This window comes from Loxodonta africana, chromosome 27 (genome assembly GCF_030014295.1).
Source record: "Loxodonta africana isolate mLoxAfr1 chromosome 27, mLoxAfr1.hap2, whole genome shotgun sequence".
Lineage (NCBI taxonomy): Eukaryota > Metazoa > Chordata > Mammalia > Proboscidea > Elephantidae > Loxodonta > Loxodonta africana.
The window spans coordinates 9,986,136-10,009,999 of NC_087368.1; the positions used below are offsets into that span (position 1 = coordinate 9,986,136).

The 23,864-nt window shown below is 45.2% G+C and overlaps 1 protein-coding gene across 1 annotated transcript in view; it reads left to right on the forward strand.

Annotated features, from left to right (window-relative positions):
- The window catches only part of COLQ (collagen like tail subunit of asymmetric acetylcholinesterase), a 34,310-nt gene that overhangs the window by 1,737 nt on the left and 8,709 nt on the right, over positions 1-23,864 (forward strand). The window contains exons 2-12 of the mRNA XM_064277313.1: positions 808-1,001; positions 2,141-2,242; positions 6,087-6,131; positions 6,477-6,503; positions 8,296-8,367; positions 13,870-13,932; positions 14,357-14,383; positions 15,051-15,095; positions 15,288-15,323; positions 18,557-18,637; positions 21,812-21,917. Of these exons, the coding sequence (XP_064133383.1) occupies positions 808-1,001; positions 2,141-2,242; positions 6,087-6,131; positions 6,477-6,503; positions 8,296-8,367; positions 13,870-13,932; positions 14,357-14,383; positions 15,051-15,095; positions 15,288-15,323; positions 18,557-18,637; positions 21,812-21,917 (798 nt within the window). The remainder of the gene's footprint in view (positions 1-807; positions 1,002-2,140; positions 2,243-6,086; positions 6,132-6,476; positions 6,504-8,295; positions 8,368-13,869; positions 13,933-14,356; positions 14,384-15,050; positions 15,096-15,287; positions 15,324-18,556; positions 18,638-21,811; positions 21,918-23,864) is intronic.

The following is a 23,864-nucleotide window of genomic DNA, read 5'->3' on the forward strand; positions in this document are numbered from 1 at the left end:
GCGTACTTTTTAAAGGCATACTGCAACATTGAACATATACTATCATTGGACATGGGGAGGCTCCATGTAAAGATGAAGCTGTAAGGACCCAGTTCCCTTCCTTCATCTCCTCATACTTAGAATTGGGCCACCTATGCATTGAGACTTTAAATAGTAACTCTCGGCTGAGTGTGGGTGACACTTGAATGCGTATGCGGAGTCTGGAGTCAATACATGTGTTTTAAATCATGGCTGTGGGTCACTTGTGATCAATGCCCCCTGCAGCCCTGACTGCTTTTGTCTCAGAAAGATTTCCTTCTGGGTACAGTATCAAAGTTATTAATGCATGCTTCCTTCTGCCCAACCTTTGGGGCACGTTATGGGTCTGTTTGAACTTTGCATTCCTCATCACACCTACAAAGGACAAGCCAGTATCTCGAACAGAAATGGGCCCTGCAGTGGTCTCTGTGTCAGTACCATCTGCTCAGTGATTGTTGCTGTGTTGTTGTTAGTTTATGTCTGGTGGATTCCGATTCATGGCGACCCAGAGTAGAATTTACAGAGTAAGTTACAGAGTAGAACTGCTTCAGAGGAATTTCTTGGCTATAATCTTAATGGAAGCAGATCTCTAGCAAGCAGGTTGCCACATTTTTCTTCCGTGGTACCACCGGCTGGGTTCCAACTGCCAACCTTTAGGTTGGCAGTTGAATTCAAACCATTTGGGCCACCTAACCATCCTAATTCAGCGAAGGCAAGGTTGGGGATGGGGTAGGGAGGCTATGTCAAGTATCAAATGGTAGGTCTCTCACATCTCAAAGGTTAAATCAGATTTGGAAGTATGGGGTGGCAGGGCTGGTCTCCTTTGGGCCCTGTGGGCACCGACCCACAGCAGCAGTTTTCTCTGCACAGCCCTTCCTGGCCTGGATCAGAAGAAGCGTGGCAACCACAGAGCATGCTGCCTGCTGACACCACCTCCACCCCCGCTCTTCCCGCCTCCTTTCTTCAGAGGCGGCCGAAGTCCCGTGAGTAGTTTCGGACCTGTCAGAGAATAGAAATTCAGGGTCCCCAGGGCTCACCCCACAGCCCCCTCCTTGCCCCACCATTCAATATTAACTGTCTCCAGCCCTGTAATCTCAGCAGCTGAACCCTGGAATAGAACTTGGGTAGTTTCTGGTGGATGTCCATCCTCCCAGTTTTAAATACGTTATGGAGGGGGGATTCCTTTCAGTGGGGGATTGGATTTGGCACCATGGCCCATCTTTCCAAAAACAATCAGGTGGATTTATAACTTTCTGATTTATAACTTTCCAGCTGCTCAGATGTGGAATTCCCCCTTTTGTTTTTCTTCTTCCCAAATATTTATGAAATTCCCTTCCACAGTCTGTGTCTAATGGAGACCATTTCAGTGAAAGGACACCGGAAACAGTCCTTCCATAGACGTACTGAGGTGTGAGAGGGAATGGGATTTGGGAAGAGAGGGAAAGAGTGGGTTCAGGAAGCTGACCTAGAAGACAACAGGCCATGACTTCCCAGAGACGTGGGCTTCTCAGCACCTTTCCGGAAACTCTTAGACCTGTACTGTCCAATGCAGTAGCCACTAACCATATGTGACGATTGAACGCTTTAAATGTAGCTAGTTTGAGCTTAAAACTGCTGTAGGTGTAAAATACACGCTAGATTTTGAAGATTAAGTATGGAAAAAAAGAATGTAAAATACCTCATTAACTATTTTTTTATATTTACTATACATTGAAATGAAAATATTTTGGGTATGCAGGGTTAAATAATATTGTAAAAATTAATTTTTTTACCTTTTTAATGTGGCTACTAGAAATTTTAAGACTACATAAGTGGTTCACATGATATTACTATTGGACAGTGGTGACCTAGACATTGGACAAAGGTTCTGAGATGAGCCTCCTAACTCCATCCAAAGTGACTATTATATCTCTGTAATCCATTCAAGCCAGGAATGTCTCAAGAGCAGATGAGAGACCAGAAACTGGTGGGTCAGAATGTCATCTTCTTGGGACATCCATTGGGGTATCAAGAAAGCACCAGCCTTTGGGACTGGACCCTGGAGCAGATCTATGTCTAGGGTGGTGACTTTCTTCCGTCCCCCAAGTCTGACCTATAACACCTGTGTTGCTTTGTATTGAAGCTTCTTTCCCCAGACGTGAAGAACCTCATCCTCGAACTGGAGACCACGAAATCCCCATGTGTGCAAGGATCCCTCGGCTCCCCTGGGCCTCCTGGCCCCCAGGTTGGTGGACTGTACTAGACCCTCTCTTGACGTCTTCTGTTCAAAGCAGTGAAGAGCACTGGGCAGAGTCTCCTGCTGTTCAACCCTTTTAACATGATGTGGTGGTGCTGTTTTTCTTTCTCTAGCTCACCTCCAGTTCCAGGGACATGTGGATAGAACAACACTGGTTCTTTTCTGGGTGAATTCTGAACTTCCAGCCTTTATTTCCTCATCCATGCAATGGGAATAGTAATTGGCTCTGCTGTACTGGATTTGGGGGAAATAAATGAGATGCTACCCATATGGATGTGATTATGATTATAGTTGTCATCAAACACTTGATGACAATCTGGTTCACCCTTATTCAACCTTTGACCCCACCTGTAGACCTGGAGGAAACACTGGTGACATAGTGGTTAAGTGCTATGGCTGCTAACCAAAAGGTCGGCAGTTCGAATCCAACACGTGCTCCTCGGAAACTCTATGGGGCATTTCTACTCCGTCCTATAGGGTCGCTATAAGTTGGAATCAATTAAACAGCAATGGGTTTGGTTTTTTTGTTTCTGGTAGACCTGGAGGTGGCTACATTCAGTGCAGGAAAGTGGAGGCAGAGAGGAGGTTGTGACTCTGAGTTACATTTGGCCCCCAGATACTGTTATCAAGGAGCCCGCCCCTCCTGATCAAAGCCAAAGGAAGGGGGAGGAGTACAACAGTACAATGCTATTGAAAGTACTTTCTAGGTGAACAAAAGAATCCCTCCAGAGACAGCATCTCACAGACTCTGGCTCCTCTGGCCTCAGAGAAGGCTCCACCAATGAGGAATGGCCCCTGGCTTGGGCTTCCCATGAAAGAGGGTGCAAGGAAAGGGTGCCAGTTCCCCAAGTGGGTTCCCCATGCAAGGGCATAGAAATGATGCCACTCCCCTGAGTAAAACCCTCCTGTGGCGTCCCATCACTGAAGACTAAGATCCAAACTTTGTACCCTGGGTTACAAAGCTGCACATGAGGGGACCCTGGCCTGCATCTCCATCACCCACTAGACTCCAGCCTCAGTGACCTTCCCTCAGGCTCTCAAACACTCAGGCTCGTTCCAGGCCTAGGGCATTTGCACTGTGGTTCCTGCTCTTTGGTATGTTCTTGCTTTACCACAGCTAGCTCTTTTCGATCACTCAAAACTCACCTCCTTAGAAATGAGTTTTGAGCTACCCAGGCTAAAGAGCCCTCCATGCCCCCAATCACTCTCCATCACAATCACCTATCTTAATTCTCTGCATAATTTTCTCATCCTGTTATACACTCATTTGCTTCTTTCTGGTCGCTTTGGTCTCCTCTCAGTAAAATGTAGCCTCTATGGCAGGGGTTGGCAAACTAGCTTGTGGGCCAAATCTGGCTGGCTGCCTGTTTGTGTAATCACAGTTTTATTGTCTATGGTTGCTTGTGTGCTACAATGGCAGAATTGAGTAGTTGTGACAGAAACCACGTGGCCAGCAAATGCTAATATATTTACTATTTGGCTCTTTTCAGAAAAAGTTTACGGAGTGTCTTAGTTTTCTAATGCTGAACAGAAATTTATTTTCTCACAGTTCTGGAGGCTAAAAGTCAAAATCAGGGCCTTGATGGTGTCCTTTCCTTCCTTGTCAGTAACCCAAGCATTCCTTGGTTCTTGGCAATCCTCACATGTCATCTGTCTTCGCCAGTATGTGGTAATATCTCTGTATGTCTATGCTGCTCTTTATTTAACTCAGGAGTGATTAGGTTTAGGACTCACCCTGGTATGACTTCCACTGATTGATCACATTACGTGATTATATTACATTAGATTATATCCACAGGTATAGAGATTAGGATTCCAACACATGTTTGGGGAGGAAGGGGGGACACAATCCACAACAGTGACCCCTGGCCCTATTGGAGCAGAAATGTTGTCCATCTTGCTCACTATTGCATTCCCAGTCTAGAACAGTCCATGGTGTTGTAGTAGGCCTGCCATAAATATTTGTTGAATGCAATTAAGAAAACAGGACTGTTGAGCCCAGAGTTGGTCAGAAGCTGCCACAGAGGGGCTGGTAGAGCTCTGTAGAAGGACCCTAGGATGAGCTCTTGAAGCACCCCTTTAAGGTGGATTTCTATCTTCCCCCATCAGCAGTCCATTCTGACAGGTCTCAGGCATGTGAGAACCCACAGAACGTGGGAAAGAAGGGGGGCTTCCCTACTAACCTAAAACCAGCAGCTCTCCCATCACACTTGCTCATCTCGAACCTCGTGCAATCCCATTTGAGCCACACAGTGGCCGCGTGGACCAACCCCAGGGGACTCCATTTTCTTAAAACACAGTGCCAGTGCTGTCCCTACTCAGAGTGAGACCCGAGAACCAATAATCTTGGCATCTTCTAGGAGCTTGTTAGAAATGCAGAATCTCAGCTGCCCCCTTCAACCAGAACCTGCATTTTAACAAGATCCAGAGTAGAGTTTGAGATCTGCCGCATTTCACCAAGTGGAAAACCTGAGGCTTGGAAAAACGAAGAGCAGGAAACTAAAACCTTCCTGTCCTCCGTAAGACAGAGATTAAACCAAAGACAGTGGTTCTCAAACTCACCTGCACGTTGGAATCACCTGGAAGAATGTCAAAAATGACTGATGCCTGTGCCCCTCGCCCAGCAGTAATGCCTTAGTCTGGGTGTGGCCTGGACTTCAAAGTCGTTAAAGATCGCCAGGCCTTCTGATGTGCAGATGGGTTTGGAAACCACTGGCTGAGGGGCTGCTGGTCATCTGGGTAAATTTCGTAGGAATTGTCAACAGGCTTTTCGTGAAGCGTGTTCACCTGCAGGTTTTGGGAATGAAGGAAAGTCTGGGGGATTTTGATTGTTTCCTTCCCGCTATTCTGGGGAATTTGGAAAACAGTCATCTGAGCATTTCACAGATGCGTGAGAAGAATGCAGCTGCTTTCTGGCTCTGGTTGTGAAAATTCTGATCACTGGGTTCTAAAGTCTCTAAATTGAGGTTAGCCCCACTCCTGTGACTGAGCAAGGAATGAAAATGCACTACTTGCCCACATTCTTAACATCTTAAAAAAAGAACACCTTTGCTGCTGAATGAGGAAAGAAAAGAATTATTTGGCACCTGGTTATACATACGGTCAGAGCCTACTCGAAGGCAATTAACCACAACAACCACCTAAAGATCAGAATCCCTGGGTGGTTTAAATGATTACCGTGCTTGGCTGCTACCCCAAAGGTTGGAGGTTTGAGTCCACCCAGAAGTGCTTTGGAAGAAAGGCCTGGCAATCTGCTTCCATGAAATCAGCCTTTGAAAACCTTATGGAGCACAGTTCTACTCTGATACACATGGGGTCGTCTTAAGTCAGAATCAACTCAACAGCACCTGTTTTTTACGCATAGATCAACCATGGGAATTTCTAAGTTATGAAACTTAGATTCCCTTTTGTCAGGGCCCTAGGAAAGCTCAGTAAGCACAGCTTGAAAGATGTGAGAATTGGCCAAGTATCTCGTTTTCAGCAAATGGAATTTCTTCAAGCCTCTTTTGCTGCTTTCCAAGTACTTGGGATGTTTTAGGCAACCAAAAGGCTCCGATGATAAAGTTACAGTCACAGAGAGTAGGTGGAGGGGCACTGCAACCATGGTACCACTAGAACGATAGCTCAGAGGAAACTAGGAGAGGAGGAGGTGCAGAGGGGAGGAGACCGGGAGAGAGGGCCTGAGAGGGTCCTTCCTGGGGGCCCTGGAGCCTTGCGTCTTCATCTTGCATAGAATGAAAGGCCAGTGCACCAAAAGCCTTCCTCCCGTTCCCACCTCCCTCATCACCTGCACTCGTTTGATCTGTACTTTCTTTACTTCTTGACTGTTTAGGGTCCACCGGGGCTTCCTGGCAAGACAGGACCAAAGGGAGAAAAGGTATGATCCACTACTTTCTTCATCCCACCTCTCTTTGGTCATTCCAGCCTGGTTTCTGGGGGTGTCACTGAGAATTTTCTGGTCTAAAGGTTTTCAGTTGAGATTTCAAAACGTGCTAATTTTGCCTCAGGGTGTGAGAATGGGCTCCATGATGACTGGGATGCTGCTGTAGGTGGGATTCCACCTGTGCGCTTTGACTTCACCCACTGATATGGCAAGGCTGCTATGAGCAACCAGGCAGACCCAGCCACACAGTCATGCCCAATCATCAGCCCCACTAAGCCCTCTGCTTCCAGAACTTCTCTTCCAAAGCAACCTCTGCTTACCTGCCTTCTCCATCCACAGGGGGAGCTTGGCCGACCAGGAAGGAAGGTATGGTACATGCTGCTCTCTCAGTAGAGCTTGGGCAATATGCTCCACGGGTTTGTGGGTGTGTGTGCACTCCTAAGGGGGAAGGAAACAGCGATGCACTTAATGGTCCCCAATACCCAGGCAAACAAAGGCAATACTGCCACCCTGATGATAATAGCAGCAACCTTGCCCCTTCTGCCGGTGCCTTCTGCCAAGAGCTGGAGCCTGCTCTTGCCAGCCATTTGAACTTCTTCTGAAGGCTACCCAGCCCTGCCAAATTTCCTCCAGCGTTAGACCATCTCTTCTTGCTACCCATTAGAGAAACCCCCAAGGCTGCAACCGGTGACATAAAATGGTTCATATTGTCTATTTGATTAAACTAGAATAAAGCACCAGGACAGACAGAAACAAATGGCTTTTGCTTTTTGGCTCTCCTGAAATTGATGGGAGTTACTTAAGGTCACAGCGACTCTGAGTGAACCAAACAAATGTGATCAAGACTCATTAGTGCCAGGAGGGAGTAAATCAGCAGCCTCTTCTTCTTCTTTGTGGTCAGTGGATTCTGGCACTGACAGTCTAGGTCTCTGTGATACAGGGAAGTGCAAAATCTTGGCCAAGAGAGATGCTCGTGTCTCTAAATATAAATTACGGTTTTTTCTGGCTAAATGTTTTCCTCAAGTGGGTTCACTGTCAACAAGAGCCCCAAGTAGACCTTTCCAAGGCAAAGGTACAACTCTTTGAAGCGCAGATGATTATAGCCATCTCAGATGCTGGGCTGAAAGAGATTCTGGGCTGGGCTCCACGCTCAGAGCTAACAGGGGCCATGATTGATTAGTGATGTCTGTCATGGATGAGGGAGGCAAGAGTAGAAACCAGTACACAAGCCAAGATTTGCCATCTCTGGCTTAGGAAACAGAGTCTCCACATCTAGCTAAACTCAATGTAAAGTTAACTAATGAGGCCAGAGCTCAACATAGACCCCAAGTGCTTGTTTCCACTCTCTCTGGTAGGCTTGCTCTTCCATAGCCCCTGGTTTAGGTTGGGTTTCCTAGGACCAGAGACAGAAATGGCCTGTACTGTGTGCAAGTGAATTAATTGTTAAGGAAGTGCTCTCAGCAGGAGCCCATAAGGGAGCAGAAGAACCCAGATGGGGCAGGGGAAGAAGCCAGGTAAGGATGTGGCATCAGATGAAGGCCAGACTCAGCCTGATCCCTGGAGGAGCTCTGGAGTGTAAACTGTACCACAGAGTTTGCTCTGCCTTGAGGCCAGGGAGCTGGGCTGTGGCTGCAGGCAGGGGCGGTGCATCAATTGTCAGGCTACTCCAGTTGCCCAAGAGCAAACTCCACAGTTGCATGTTGCAGAATGAGTTGTTAGTAGTAACTAAGGCAGCCACTGAGCAGGTAACAAAGATCTTGAAGGAATACCAACAGCATCTGTTACTGCCTGCAAAACATAATCCTATCCCATTCTACAGCACACCTTGGGGAAATCCATTGGAATGCAGGAGGCCTTTGGCAGGGCTGATAAAGACAGAAAACCCAAGAAGTTTAGAATTCCTCCCCCACCACTTCTATTTCATAAGTAGAATAAAATCTTGCTTGCTGACTCAATGTGACACCAACGGCTTTAGTTTATATCCAACTGACCCAACTGGTCCTTTCTAAGCTGTCAGTCTCTGGAGGGTGGGGATGGAGGACTTAGGGGCCCTGCTTAGAGTCTCCGCACTCCCCTCAGGGTCCCAGAGACAAATCTTATTCCCTGGAAGGAAGGAGACAAACCCAGTTGTCCTGACTCTTGTTTTTGGTCTTTGAAGGGTAGACCTGGCCTCCCAGGTGTTCCAGGCATGCCTGGGCCCGTCGGCTGGCCAGGCCCTGAAGGACCCAGGGTAAGTGTGTCACACTTGGAGTTCATGGGGTATCCAAATATGAGGGGAGAAGATGGCAGCTCCCCTGGTCCCTGACACACAGTCAATGAAACTCATTTCCTCTAGAGGGTGAGGAAGAAAGCAGAAGAATTGCCCACAGTGTTGGTGCCTTCTCTTCCAGGTGGACACTCTAGTCCCAGGTCCCTAAACATTCCTATTTCACTTTGACTGCAAGCTCTTGGCCAGTCAACAGATCTGTTCCTATGGGAAGAGAAATGGGGGGCTGCTCCCCCTTTCACAAGTGTCCTGGTTCTCATTTGCCTGAGATTCTGAGTCATCTTTGGTTTCGCCCGAGATGACTGAAGAAGGGCTTGTGTCTGGAAAGCTCTTGGCCTGTCCTGCTAATCTGGCAGGGGGTAGAGGGTTAAGGGGGTGGGTGTTGGCTGGCTGGAAGGTAATCTTACCTTCAAAGAGTGAGCAACAAATGCCGATGAAACCCTCTTTCTCAGACAGGTTATGGGAAACAAATGCATCCATTGTTTACGTTCTTCTCTCTGTTGGTCACGGAGTAGAGGATGCAGAGGCCAGGATTCAGAAGTGAGGGGGTGGGTAGGTTAAAGTCATCTGCTCTGATTCACCTACTGGCTGTATTATGTTGTGTTTCCAGTCCCCTTGGGAAAAGTTCCAAGGATATTTCTTTTAAAATCTACTCTAGAAACCTGAGCTATCTGACATGGCAGGCCCTAGCCACATGTGGATATTGAGCTCTTGAAATGTGACTGGTGCAACTATGGAACCCAATTTTTATTTTAATTAACTTAAGTTTTAATTAAAAAAAAACTGATAGTCGATTCAGTTACTGGAAAAATTTTAAGTATGTTTGGAATAACTTGGGTGTGTGAATCTGCTTTTTCAACTATTAATTTTATGAAGTCTAAATAACAGATCATGTGTTTCCAAAGAAAATTTACCACCTGAATTAAAATGTGCTTCACATGTAAAATTGTTGTTATTGTTAGCTGCCAATGAGTCAGTTCCAACTTATAGCAACCCTATGTACAACAGAACAAAACACTGCCCAGCCCTGCACCATCCTCACGATTGTTGCTATGTTTCAGCCCATTGTTGCAACCACTGTGTCAGTCCATCTTGTTCAGGGTCTTCCTCTTTTTCTCTGACCCTCTAGCATGCATGATGTTCTTTTCTAGGAACTGGTCCCTCCTGATAACATGTCCAAAGTATATGAGATGAGGTCTCACCATCCTAGCTTCTAAGGAACATTCTGTTTGTACTTCTTCCGAGACAGGCTTGTTGGTTCTTCTGGCAGCCCATGATATAGTCAATATTCTTCACCAACACCGTAATTCAAATGCGTCAATTCTTCTTCAGTCTTCCTTATTCATTGTCCAGCTTTTGCATGCCTACGAGGTGATTGAAAATATCATGGCTTGGGTCAGGCACACCTTAGTCCTCAAGGTGACATCTTTGCTTTTCTAAGACTTTAAAAAGGTCTTTCATAGCAGATTTGCCCAGTGCAATGTGTCATTGGATTTCTTGACTGCTGTTTCTGTGGGTGTTGATTGTGGATCCAAGTGAAATGAAATTCTTGGTAATGTCAGTATTATCTCTGTTTATCATGCATGATGTTGCTTGTTGGTCCAGCTGTAAGGATTTTTTTTTTTTTTTTATGTTGAGGTGTAATCCATACTGAAGGCTGTAGTCTTTGATCTTCATCAGTAAGTGCTTTAAGTCCTCTTCGTTTTCAGCAAGCAAGGTTGTGTCATCTGCATATTGCAGTTTGTTAATGAGTCTTCCTCCAGTCCTGATGCTGTGTTCTTCTTCGTATAGTCCAGCTTCTCAGATATTTGCTCAGCCTACAGATTGGACAACTATGGTGAAAGGATACAACTCTGACGCATACCTTTCCTGATTTTAAACAATGCAAAATTCCCTTGTTCTGTTTGAACGACTGCCTCTTTGTCTATGTACAGGTTCTGTGTGGGCACAATTAAGTGTTCTGGAATTCTTATTCTTCATAATGTTATCTGCAATTTGTTATGATCCACACAGTTGAATGCCTTTGTATAGTCAATGAAACACAGGTAAGCATCTTTCTATTATTTGCTTTCAGCCAAGATCCATCTGACATCGGCAATGATATCCTTCTTCTACCTCCTCTTCTGAACCTGGCTTAAATTTCTGGCAGATCCCTGTCAATGTACTACTGGAATCGTTTTTGAATTATCTTCAGCATAATTTTACTTGCATGTGATATTACTGATATTGTTTGATAATTTCAGCACTGTGTTGGATCATCTTTCTTTGGAATAGGCACGTATATGGATCTCTTCCAGACAGTTGGCCAGGTAGCTGTCTTCCAAGTTTCTTGGCATAGACAAGTAAACACATCTAGTGTTGCATCCATTTGTTAAACATCTCAACTGGTATTCCATCAATTCCTGGAGCCTTGGTTTTTGTCAATGCCTTCAGTGCAGCTTGGACTTTTTTCTTCTGTACCATCAGTTCGTGATCATATGCTGCCTACTGGAATGGTTGAACGTTGACCAGTTCTTTTTGGTACAGTGACTCTGTGTATTCCTTCCATCTTCTTTTGATGCTTCCTGTGTCAATCAATTTTTTGCCCATAGAAACCATCACTATTGTAATTCGAGGCTTGAATTTTTTCTTCAGTTCTTTCAGCTCAAGAAATGCTGAGGGTGTACTTCCCTTTTTGTTTTCTAACTCCAGGTCTTTGCACATTTCATTGTAATATTTTGTCTTCTCAAGACACCCTTTGAAATCTTCTGTTCAGCTCTTTCACTTCATCATTTCTTCCTTCTGCTTAAGCTGCTCTATGTTCAAGAGCAGGTTTCAAAGTCTCTTCTGACATTGATTTTCTTCTTTTTTTTAAAATAATTTTTGTTGTGCTTTAAGTGAAAGTTTACAAATCAAGTCAGTCTCTCACATATAAACTTATATACACCTTACTACATACTCCCATTTACTCTCCCCCTAATGAGTCAGCCCGCTCCCTCCTACCAGTCTCTCCTTTTGTGCCCATTTTGCCAGTTTCTAACCCCCCTACCCTCCCCTTTCCCCTCCAGACAGGAGACGCCAACACAATGTCAAGTGTCCACAGGGTGCAAGTAGTTCACTCCTCATCAGTCTTTTCCGTCTTCTTAGTGACCTTTTTGCTTTCTTCAAGTATGATACCCTTGATGTCATCCCACAACTAGTATGGTCTTTGGTCATTAGTGTTCAATGCATCAAACTTATTCTTCAGATGGGCTCTAAACTCAGGTAGGATATACACAAGGTTGTACATTGTCTCTCCTGGACTTGCTCTAATTTTCTTCAGCTTCCACTTAAACTTGCATACGAGCAATTGATGGTTTGTTCTGCAGTTGGCCTCTGGCCTCATTCTAATTGTTGATATTGAGCTTCTCCAACATCTCTTTCCATAGATGCAGTCGATTTGATTCCTGTGTATTCCATCCGGTGAGGTCCACATATATAGTAGCCATTTACATTGTTGAGAAAAGGTATTTGCAATGAATAAGTCACTGGTCTTGCAAAATTCTGTCATGCGGTCTCCCACGACGTTTCTATCACCAAGGCCATATTTTCTAACTACTGATCCTTCTTCTTTGTTTGCAACTTATGCACTCCAATCACTGGTAATTATCAGTGCATCTTGATTGCATGTTTGATCAGTTTCAGATTGTGCGAAATTGATAAAAATCTACAATTTCCTCATATTTGGCCTTAGTGGTTGGTGCATAAATCTGAAGAGTTGTCGTATTAACTGATCTTCCTTTTAGGTGTGTGGATATTATCCTATCACTAACAGAATTGTATTTCAGGATAGATTTTGAACTTTTTTTTTTTTTTAAATGAATGTGATGTCATTCCTCTTCAATTTGTCATTCCTGGCATAGTAGCCAATATGATTGTCTGATCTGAAATGGCCAATACTGGTCCATTTCAGCTCAATAATGCCTAGGATATCAATCTTCAAGCATTCTATTTCATTTTTGACAACTTCTAATTTCCCTCGATTCATACTTCATACATTCCATGGTCCGATTATTACTGGACGTTTGCAATTGTTTCTTCCCATTTTGAGTCATGCCACATTAGCAAATGAAGGTCCTGAAAACTTTACTCCAACTACATCATTAAAGTTGACTCTACTATGAGGAGGCATCTCTTCCCCAGTCATATTTTGAGTGCCTTCCAACCTGAGGAGCTTATCTTTCAGCACTATATCAGACAATGTTCCACTACCATCCATAAGGTTTTCACTGGCCAATTTTTTCCAAGTAGATCACCAGGTACTTCCTCCCAGTCTGCTGAAACCTGTCCACCATGGCTGACCCTCCTGGTATTTGTAATACCAGTGGCATAGCTTTCAGCATCACAGCAGCACACAAGCCACCACAGTATGACAAACTTGTTGGTTTGTAGTACTGTGGTGGCTTGCCATGTTGCTGTCCACCACTAGTCAAATGTAAATTACATACTAGATTTTGCGAATTTAGTACGAAAAAAAGAACGTAAAACATCTCAATAATAATTTTTATACTAATTAGATGTTGAAGTAATTTTTTTAATGTTAGGTTAAAGAAAATATATTGCTGAAATTAATTTCACCTGTTTCTTTTTACTTTTTAATGTGGCTTCTAAAAAAATTTTTAGAATTAAGTATGTGGCTCACCTTATATTCCTAGCGGATGAAGTTTTTCAGTACAGAAGACACTGAAAGCTGCAACTACAAGCTGTTCTGAGGATCAGAAGAGTCCTCCCATGAGTCTTAGCCCCCTGCCTCTGCAGTGCACACTCAAAGGCTGAGGTTTGCACCCAGCAAACCTAGGGCGAAAAGTATATGGAGACGTCTGAAAAGTCCTCCCTATGTGAAGAGCAAAGCAGTTGGAGTTTGGTTTTTGTGCTGACAACCTTCTCCTCTGAGGACCCAGTGCCCTCATGCTCTCCCCAACTCTCTCTCAACCGTCTCTTGGAAAAAGATTAAGTATCAGTCCATTTAGGACATCTTAGTGAGCATTTCAGGAGCCCTGATGGTGCTGTGGTTAAGTGCTTGGCTGCTAACCGAAAGGTCATGTTTTGAGCCCATTCAGTGGCGGCTCCACAGGAGAGAGACCTGGTGATCTGCTCCTGTGGAGATTACAGTCTAAGGAACTCCACAGGGCTGTTCTACTCTGTCCTATAGGGTCGCAATGAGTAGGAATTAATTCAATGGCACACAACAATAACAGTGAGCATTTAGTTTTTAGAGCTGTTCTGCCTTGGGTAATTTAATTTTATATTTAACCTTAAATACCAAAATAAAATGTATAGTATGGAGTCTTGGACCCTAGGAGTATGAGCAAGGGGATATTTGAGGAGCCCCAGATTTATAAGTTAGCCCTGATGTCTCTAGCTCTATCCAGATCTTGCCCATGCCTCTCTTGGTTTGATTTCTCCAAGAAATGTCACTGTTGGTCTTTTTTCCCCCCAATCCCACAGGGTGAAAAAGGTGACCTGGGTATGATGGGCTTGCCAGGGTCAAGAGGACCAATGGGCTCCAAGGTCAGTTTGTTGACCCAGACATTCCCAAATCTTCTTACAAAGGCTCAGGAATGGCTGCTGCCTACAAAGATGAGGACTGGGTGGGGCTGCTGTCCTGTGCTGGGGAATGGTACAGAGGTTAGGACCTGGTGCCACTGTGCCTGCCTTTGGGGAACACTGTGCCGTGGGATGCAGTGGCATAAGGGATGCCATTCCTACAGTGAGGGTCAAGCCTCTGCACAACAAAGCAGGGAGGAACCTTTGTTCAGGTCTTTAGAGGCTGAGATAAAACATTCTCTTTAGCCCTGTTGTCAACACAACCTTCAGGGATATCTTTGTATTGGAGACACACCTTTCCACCACATTCAGGAATTCTTTCCACTCTTACACCAGGTCCAAAGGTCCTACAGGGCTGACTGTAAATGTGCCTTCTGCTTTCTTTTAGGGCTACCCTGGATCCAGAGGGGAAAAGGTTAGTGCTTGTCCCTGATGGCTTCCCAGAGCCTGGTCTGGGCTATGGGTTCTGGGGTCAGTGACGAGCAAAGGATGGGCCCAGGTTTCTATTTGGCCAGTGACTGCAGCATCCATTCCTAGATATCCTCCCGTCATTTGTCAGCGCACAGAGAGAGAAGTGAGGGGCCTCCTGAAGTGGGAAGGGAGGGCAGGTTAGAGAGGGGAGGTGATTTTTCAAGTGAAGATAGAGACCCCTTACAGAGCAGATGAGCAAATGAATGTTTTGCAAGGGAAAGAATGAACAGAGTTTGCATAGGGGTTCTGGAGGAAGATGGTGGATGTGTGTCTTTAAACCAAGCTTCCACCATACCACCCTCTCATCTTTCAAAACAAAGAAACCAAACCAAACAAAACAGCAGCTAGAACTGGGGGACAAGTTTCCTACAGGGTAAGAGAGGACCTAGGATCCAGAATTTTCTATGAGTTGTCTTTTTTTAATGCAACAGGTCTTTAAGTTTCAAATAGAAGGTAAATCACAAAACATTGCTTCTCTGGGCAAGTCGCCTGATATCTCTGAGCCTGTTCTGTTGCCTGTAGAATTAAGGTGTTGACTTGGTGAGCTTTTCAGTCTGAAAATGCTCCAGTCGCCCTTCCCCCATTCACTCTCTCTTATGGTTTCCTCCTAGGGATCCAGAGGTGAAAGGGGTGACTTGGGTCCCAAAGGAGAAAAGGTAATGGCCATTCACAGAAATGATGAACTACAATTGAACCATCTAGTGGACTGAATGACTGACTGACCAGCAGGGCTCCATCTTGAAAATGGCTGACCAAGCTCTCCCACAACCCTTTCAAACATTATTATAGATGTGGTCACTGTATTTATTATTCTCCTCACAGCACTATATTTGTTACTCTCTTCACAGGGTTTCCCGGGATTTCCTGGAATGTTGGGACAGAAAGTAAGTACCTAAAAACCAAAAAAACAAACCCACTGCCATTGAGTTGATTCCAACTAATAGCAACCCTATAGGACAGAGTAGAACTGCCCCATAGAGTTTCCAAGGAGCACCTGGTGGATGTGAACTGCCGACCTCTTGGTTAGCAGCCGTAGCACTTAACTACTACACCACCAGGGTTTCCGAGTAAGTACCTAGAAGTAGTAAAAACAAGGCTTGGTGTATTATCTGCCTCTAAGCACAACAAAAAGAATTCTGCCTTTTTGTCCATCAAGCAGGGAAAGTGGGTTTACTGTGGAAGGTTCTGGTTTGGGGTGGGAGCAAGTTCCCTTACACATTGGTGAAAGGGTAGCAGGAGGTTCTGAGAACTTCCTGCCACACACATATACCCTCCAGTTTAATGGGAGGAAAGGGTTGCCCCATCTGAGTGGAGAGAGCCCCTTCTTTGCTTTTCCCATCTCTTGGAGGCCCTGGATGGTATAAACTGTTAAGTCCTTGACTAGAAACCAGAATGTCGATGATTCAAGCCCACCCAGGCATCTTGGAAAAAGGCCTGGAGATCTGTTTCCAAAAGGTTACAGCTTTGAAAATCCTAAGGAACAAACACAGTTGTATTCTGCCCACATAGGGTCACCATGAATTGAAATCGACTCCATGCAACTGGTTTTAGAATTCAAAAGCAGAAAGGGTCATGACAGGGGCCTCAAGCCTGAGCTATAACAGCCGAGGCCCCTCTCAGCCTATGGGCCAGCACAAGGTACAGGCATCTTTGTCTTCATTCGCTGCTGCTTAAAGCCTTGACTCAGTGCCTCCCCAAGGGTTATACCCAAAATCGTTTTAGCTGGTTGACAGCAAACGTTTTTTATTTTGATAGCTAATTTTTTTAAAATAGTTAAATATTTGATGTGATTGCATGGATATCTTGCTTGAGAAAAGGCTAAATAAAAAAGGAATCAATTTCAGTTAATTTAAAAACAAAAAACAAAAGATTCAGTAAAAAACAATTGACTCGTGCACAGGTAAGACAGAAATTGTGAAGGTGGTAACTGACTGACAGATATCTGGAAACTTTTACTTACAGTTAGGGTTTGAGGAGGAAGAATGAAGGGTGGCGAGGGAAACGTCAGGGGATAAAGAGAGAGAAATACATAAGTGAGTATTTGGAACAATGAATTCAACACCATAGTGTTGGTTCCTTATGCTATAAAGCACTGACGTTGGTAAATATTATTTTAACCTAGGCCTCTGAATATAATATTCTTCAAACATGCAAGTGGGATGCTCTCTTGGCATTTAAATATTTTTCTAAGTTTACCTTAAAGTTCTATTTTCCAAACTTGAATAAGTTATTTTTATTGGACCTTGTCCTGGCAGTAGAAAATATTCAAATAATTCCAATCATCTGGCACTAATTTACCATGATTTCTCACTACCATAATCTGTCGAAAACTCTGTTCCTCCTACCCCAGATGGGGCATGGGGTGAAAAAAAAAAAAAAAAAGATTAATTATGTAAGGCAAATTAAAGAAAACGTTCAAAGAGAAAAAAAAAAAAAGATTTTATTTTAAAATGTTTAGACTGGGCTTTCATTTGGGGTGACAGTGAGCACCAAAGGCTAATAAATGACTGTGAAGTTAAATATGACAGCTTCTCCGGTCTCTGCACCGTTTACTAGACTTGCTTTCCCAAGAGTTTTCTTTCTCTTCTGGGGGAGGCTGTTTTAAGGCAGAGCTGATGTGATAACCATAATTAGGTCTTAGGAGAGAAATTAGATCAAGAAATTACTGGCTGCTTCCAGTTGGTGAAGGGCCACACTTCCTCCCGACAATCCTAAAAAAAAAAAAAAAAAAGTGTGCTGTTTATGCTGTTTTCTCCCAGCCAAACAAGACTCTCTCCCCCACCCCACCCCCATTACTGTCGCTCCGAACAGCCAGGGGAAAATGCTACAAACATCCCCAAGGCCACGCAGAATCCACCCTATCTCCTCGCACTCACTGCCTGTAATGCTGAAGGACGTGACAGGTTGGAAAGGAATGGCAGGTTTAAGGACAATTCTAGGAGGCAGGACACTGATGGCTTGGGTAGGGACAAATCCATTGGCTGAGCCAACAGATGATTTCAGAGTTTTATGCTTGGTTCTTGTTGTAGACTGGTGTTCCCTGGAATTTTCCACCGTGTTCTGCCCCCTCTGACCTCCATATGAAAAGCCGGCTGGGTGTTTATTGTTCTCTTTCTGGCTCAGGCAGCTCTTTGGTGTGCGCTGCTGCTGCTAGCAGACACCCTGACGGTTTCTGTTGCTAACCTGATCTTGCCGGCACTGCATTCTGGGCTGTACGGGAATTACTGGTGTAGGAATGATGAGCCCTGTGGGTTTGCGACGCAAAGAAATAGTAAGCGGACCTGGAATACTAAGAGAACATGGGGAAGAAGGAGAGAACCTAAAATAAATAGGTTTTGCGAAGGGTTGGCTTATGGAATTCTCAATTAGTGCACTTGGTTCTGATAGTTCAAAATCGGGCTTTGCAGCTAGGAATCGTGTTTACATTGCTTTCTGTGCCTTTTACAATAATTATATTGGGTATTTGAACATCTGATTGGGACATCTCCCCCCACAAAGAAGAGTTTTTATCTCATTCAAATAGAAGTAAACTAGCACTCCAACCGATTTTTACTGAAGAATGGAGAAACATATAATCCTAAAAAAAAAAAAAAAATCCTAAATAAAAGTCATTAAATCAGCAGAAACTTGCCAAGATGATCTTTGTCAAAATTGTGACAAATCATTCAAAAACCCATAGCTTTGGATTTGTGCTTAAAAAACAAACGAACAAACAAACAAACAAAAAACATGACATTATCAACTAAAAGAGAAAGCATTTCCCCCAGACGGCTTGTATTGTCACAGCCACACATAAGGCTGAATGCATGAGCCTCCCACTTTGAGTCTTCTGGATGGTTCTTCCAATTTTTGCCACCAAAATATGTGCTGCGCGGCAGCTACTTCTCTCGTGTAACAACTAACCAACTCAGAGTTACCTTCTTCTATCCTGCTCTTCCTTGAAAAACTCTTTACCCTTCACGTGACCTCATCACTCTCCCCACCTCCCAGAGCAACCCTTTTGGAAAAGATTTAGAATGGCAAAGTAGACCACCCTCTTTCTTAATGATTGGTTAGACCTGAATAGATGTGGGCCCCTCCCCACCCCCACATGTCCTAATTCCTCTCTTCTTTCCAGGGTGAAATGGGTCCAAAGGGTGAGCCTGGGATAGCAGGACACCGGGGTCCCACAGGAAGACCAGGAAAAAGAGGCAAGCAGGTAAGGACCCCAGAGCTTACATCCTCCATGAGGTCAGACTGTCTTGATCTGGGGATGTAGAGGGGCAGGCAAGTGGGGTTAATCTGAGACATTCCGTAGACCCAGACTCCAGGGACCTCTGGGCTGGTAGGCAGGGGCAGCACCACTTCCAGGAGCTGCAAGCTTCTCTAGACCAGCCATAGCTTCAGGTAGATGAGACAGGATGCTTGGCTCAAACCATGTCCAAAGCCAGAAGCAAGAGTGGGTCTTTGGCTTGTAGAACAGGTCTAATTAAGCAAAGCAACTGGGAATGGAAGCCAGTTCTGGTCATTTACTGAGACAATCCGCTTTTGCCTCAATGTCCTAGATATGAATAGGGTTTTGGAGAACCGCCCAGATATTTCCCTGATGTTGAAGGGTCTTCTGGGTTTCAACAGTAGGATGGTTTGAATTGCTTCCACATAATCCCCCAATTTGTATGTAACCCTCTTGTTGGCACTGTTAAGGCTTGAAGGGAATTTTTCACTCTGAACTCCCTGTGGGCCAGTGGTGCTAAGAGTTTCTGGAGGTTATTCTAAGTCAGTCCAAAGCTTGAATCAGAAGAAAAGCCGAAGGAACTATAGGAGATTAGAATTTCAGAGCCAGAAGGATCTTGTTGTTGTTGTTAGCTGTCACTGAGTTGGCTCCTGACTCATGGCAACCCCATGCACGACAGAATGAAACGCTGTCCAGTTGCAGATCAGACAGTTGTGATCCATAAGGTTTTCACTGGCTCATTTTCGTAAGTACATTGCCAGGCCTTTCTTCCTAGTCTGTCTTAGTCTGAAAGCTCTGCTGAAACCTGTTCAGCATCATAGCAACATGCAAGCCTCCAGTGACAGACAGGTGGTGGCTGGGAATCGAACCCAGGTCACCCACACAGAAGGTGAGAATTCTACCACTGAACTACTACTGCACTCAGAAGGGTCTTAGAGACTACCTGATCCAATCCCCTTGGTTTATTCACAAGGAAACTGAGGGCTAGGAAGGTGGAGTGACTTGTCCCAGACCCCTCAGCCAAGCCAGCTTCAAAGCCAGGGTTAGAGCTTAGATAGTTGAGACCAGCTCTTCTCTACACCAAGCATCTCTGCTCCATCACCTTCATGCTTGAGGACTTGCCTTCAGGCAGGCCCAGCAAAGCCACTGTTGACTTTATTATAAAAAATCTTCATTTAAGGAGACTAACCAACTTCCTTGAGGGAGAACACCTAACTTTGTGACAAGTAAGGAATAAAGAATGCCTTTCTTGGAAAGTGCTGCTCAGGGAAGTAGAGTTCTGCTGATAGAGACATGGTTCTAAGCAGATGGCCAGTAAGCAGAATATCCCAGTACTGCTTCTATCCGAATCAAGGAGTATTTCCAGCTTCTTCAAGCTTTGGCACTTCCTGTGCTTAAAGCCAGCTGACATGGCTGTTAGAAAAACAAGCCTTCACCGCAGTGGCTATAATAAGACGTGTGACTTCCTTTGCCATTCTGGGACTCATCTTGGTTATCTCATGGAATGCTTCAACTTGGCCTAAGGCTCACAGACTCCCTTCACAAGGGTGGAATTGGAAGCAAACTCTGACCTCACGCGTGCCATATTAAGGTTTAAGAGCTCCTTGGACAGGGACAAGAGGGCCACGTTGACAAGGCGGCAGGTCACATGTCACTGTTGGGATTGGAAAGGAGTCCCCGGCACACCTGCTTCCCAGACTCAAGGAAGATTGTGTTTCACCAGGTGGGCAAGCATGCCACAGCACAAGTGTAGAAAGGGGATCCAGGCCAAAGATGTCGGCATCAATCACTATCCTGGCTAGACACGGGGCAAGAGTAGACAACTAGCAAATTATTCAGGGGAAGAAGCTACAGAGTACACTCAGCCTTAGTTTCTAGGGTATCTCCCAAAGGCAGCCTTTAAGAAGGAAGCCAAGAGCCTGATAGTGGTTCTTGACACAGCTGAGAGGACAGCCCATATGGAATGGCTGTAGTTGCAGGTACACCTCTCTTTAAGAAACCAGGGCTTCTTGAAAAGTGTGAAAAAGATGGAACCAAGCCTGTTACTGGGATAATCTGCTTGTCCCACAGAGCCTTTCTTTCTGTGCCAAGCACTTCTCCACCTCTGGGGTCTTTCTTGGCCTCACAACAGTTCTGTGTGGAATGTATATTTATTAGCCCCATATTATAGATGAGAAATGGGAGGCACAAAGAGATGACGTCAGTTACTCAGGGTCACATGACCAAAGCAAAACATCAGATCCTTTGATTTATGGTTCAACAAAGCTGCCTCCCCTTTGTGTTTTCAGCTTTTCCGCCCTCCGGTGTTTGATCTGGGGAAGGGAGGTGAGCAAGACAGATTCCAGTCCCCATGGAGCTTATATCTCATGGGGAGAGGAGGGTAAAATGACCACACAAATAATTGTGAAGTTATGATTTTCGGATAAGTGCCGTGAAGGAAAAGGGTGGAGTTACAAAAGTCTATGATGGGGAGAACCAACTCAGTCTGGAGAGATCGGAGAGAGCATCTCGGAAGCAGTGACGTCTGAGTTGAGAGCTGAAGGATGGGTTAACTAGGCAGTGGGAAGAGTCTTGAGAAAGGGGTAAGAGGCATGGTGCTCTTGAAGACCAAAGGGTGATGTGGCTGGAGCCCAGAGAGGAGGGCGAGGGAGGCTGGAAGAAACTAGAAAGCTCAGCCATGCAGGGCTTTGTGGGCTGAACCCTGGAACTGGGTCTTTATACTGGGAGCAAGGAGAGGCCTGTGAGTGGGAACAGCCCTCATAGTAGAATAGAAATGATCCTGATGAGTAAGTAGAAGGCCTCAGTTCCAAGCCTTGCTTTGCCACCTCGACGCTCCATGACCTGAGTAAATAATCTTCCCTTCTTTCTGAGCTGGTTTCCTCATCTGCCAAACAGATGGGAGGGTGGAGTAGGTTGGCTCCTTTCTGCTGTTATGTGCCTAGAAGGGACAGGGCAAGAAGTAAGGTTTGCAAACTTGCAGTCAACTATCACTTTCTCAAATGTCATTTTGCCTGAGCTTTTTAGGAGCTTGGTTGTCAAGACCTTAGGGCTGCAAAGTGCTAAGCAGCCCCTCCCTGACTCAGAGACAAAGGGAGTTCACCATATCATGCTATCACACAGCTGGCTTTTGTAACAGGCTCTGCCTTTTTTTCCCATCAGGGCCAGAAGGGAGATAGCGGAGTTATGGGCCCTCCAGGCAAGCCTGGACCTTCTGGTCAACCTGGCCCACCAGGCCCTCCAGGACCGCTGGGCCCCCCAGCCACAGGTAAGAGTGACTCTGCTTCATTTGACATACAGTGTCACCCTCCTGGCCAGTCTCCCCAGCGAGAGCACAAATAGAGCTCTGCCTTGTGTTTAGAGTTAGAAACAACCAGAGGCACTTAAATTCCTTAATAATTTCTCCACAATTTGGCTCATTCAACTTTTACACAGCAGAGATTAAAGACCATTCTGGCTTTGTTTCAGCATTTTGGAGAACAAATACAGGAGGGAAAAGAAAAAATATTGCATTTGGTGATGTCATTTATAGTTTAAGTGAAAAATAACAGGCTCATGTTTCATCAACTCACACTTATTCATTTTTTCCTAGGAAAAAAAAAAAAAAAACATGTTTCATGGCTCCAGCAATTCTCTTAAACCTAGAACTAAAGATGACATTACAAACTTTTCTCTTACACTATGAGTCGGAATCGACTCAAAGGCAGTGGGTTTTTTTAGTCTCTCAGTCCTCAAGTATTATGAAAGTCTTTGTTTATTTGGGAAACCCTGGTGGCCTAGTGGTTAAGTGCTACAGCTGTTAACCAAAAGTTCAGCAGTTCAAATCCTCCAGGCCCTCCTTGGGGCAGTTCTACTCTGTCCTGTAGGGTTGCTATGAGTCAGAATTGACTCCACGGCAGTGGGTTTGGTTTGGTTTTTGGTTTTATTTATTTGCATTGAATATAGAAAGAAATCACCAAAAAAGCAATTAAAAGCAATCCGAAGCCTACCACTTGCGGAGGGCACAGTTACACTGGACTTGGCGCTTCAGCCTATTCTGGAAACTGGCCATTGAAAACCCTAGGGACTGCATTTCTACTCAACTGGGTGGGTTTTAAGCCCTTTGTTCAGTTTGTGTCCTTGTCAGCTCAAAGGAAAGCCTTTATACATCATTCATGTGAACACATTATTTCTAGGTTAACGGAGACTAGTTAATCACTGGGCAGGATTTCTTTTTGTTCATCGTCAGTTATGCAAAAGGAATCAAAACTACTTTTGTCTTGACCCCACCCACCTGCAGCCAAGGGCAAGCGGAGGCTCCCTGGGTAGAGATGCAGAGCTGGGCTCGCTGGCTGCAGGGTGGCGAACGGGTCAGGCCCATGGGGCAAGCTCAGCTAGCCCTTGATGGGGAAGTTCAGGTGGCAATACCCTTTAGTGCAGTCTGGCAGGCAACGGGCAGGGATAACCATGTCTCCGACAGCTGGGAGGAAGCGGCAGGGAAGTGGCAGTGGTGGCAGGAAGCAGGTTCCCTGCCACGTCCTGTCAGAGGCCACCCTGGTTCTGGTGGCCAGGGCTGGAGCTAGGTGGTACTGAGGGAGCTGGGGGAGGGAGCTGTTTAATAACCTAGGTTATAGGGAAAGAAGGGCTGCAGGGGGGGATAGAGGCAAAATGCCTCTAGGATTTAATTTGCAAAAATCAAATTACAGATGTAGCTGAGTCCTTCCTGCACCCAGACTGGGTATAAGTGAATCAGAGTGGTACCTGGGAATTACCAGCTTCCTGAGGGCATCTGGATTCTTGGACGTTTGCCTTTTCAATGGTGGAGTGTTAAGTCAACCATGAATGCTCAGCCTCACTGCCGATTAGCTGGATCGTACCAGACAAACTCCTGAATCTCTCTGAGGCCATGGTTCTGGTGGAGGAGTTGGGGCCACAGAACTTTCTGGAAGGCTACTCCAATGCCTCTCTCGCTTGGTTGTATTTCTCCAGGTGCTAATTACCTGGAATATTCCCAGGCATCTCCGTCTCCCTAGGCTCTTCTGAAGACATCAGAAACATAAGACTAGAAGTCTTCCCATAGAATTGTATTCATATTTTTTTAAGAACAAACAGCTGTAATTTGGTATGAGAAGTTGGCAAACCTCCCTCCTCCTCATGCCGGTGGCATTTCGGATTTCGGATTTTGGATGCATCTGTCAACCACCTGGGGAGGCCTCAAGGTGTAGGGCTTCTCTAC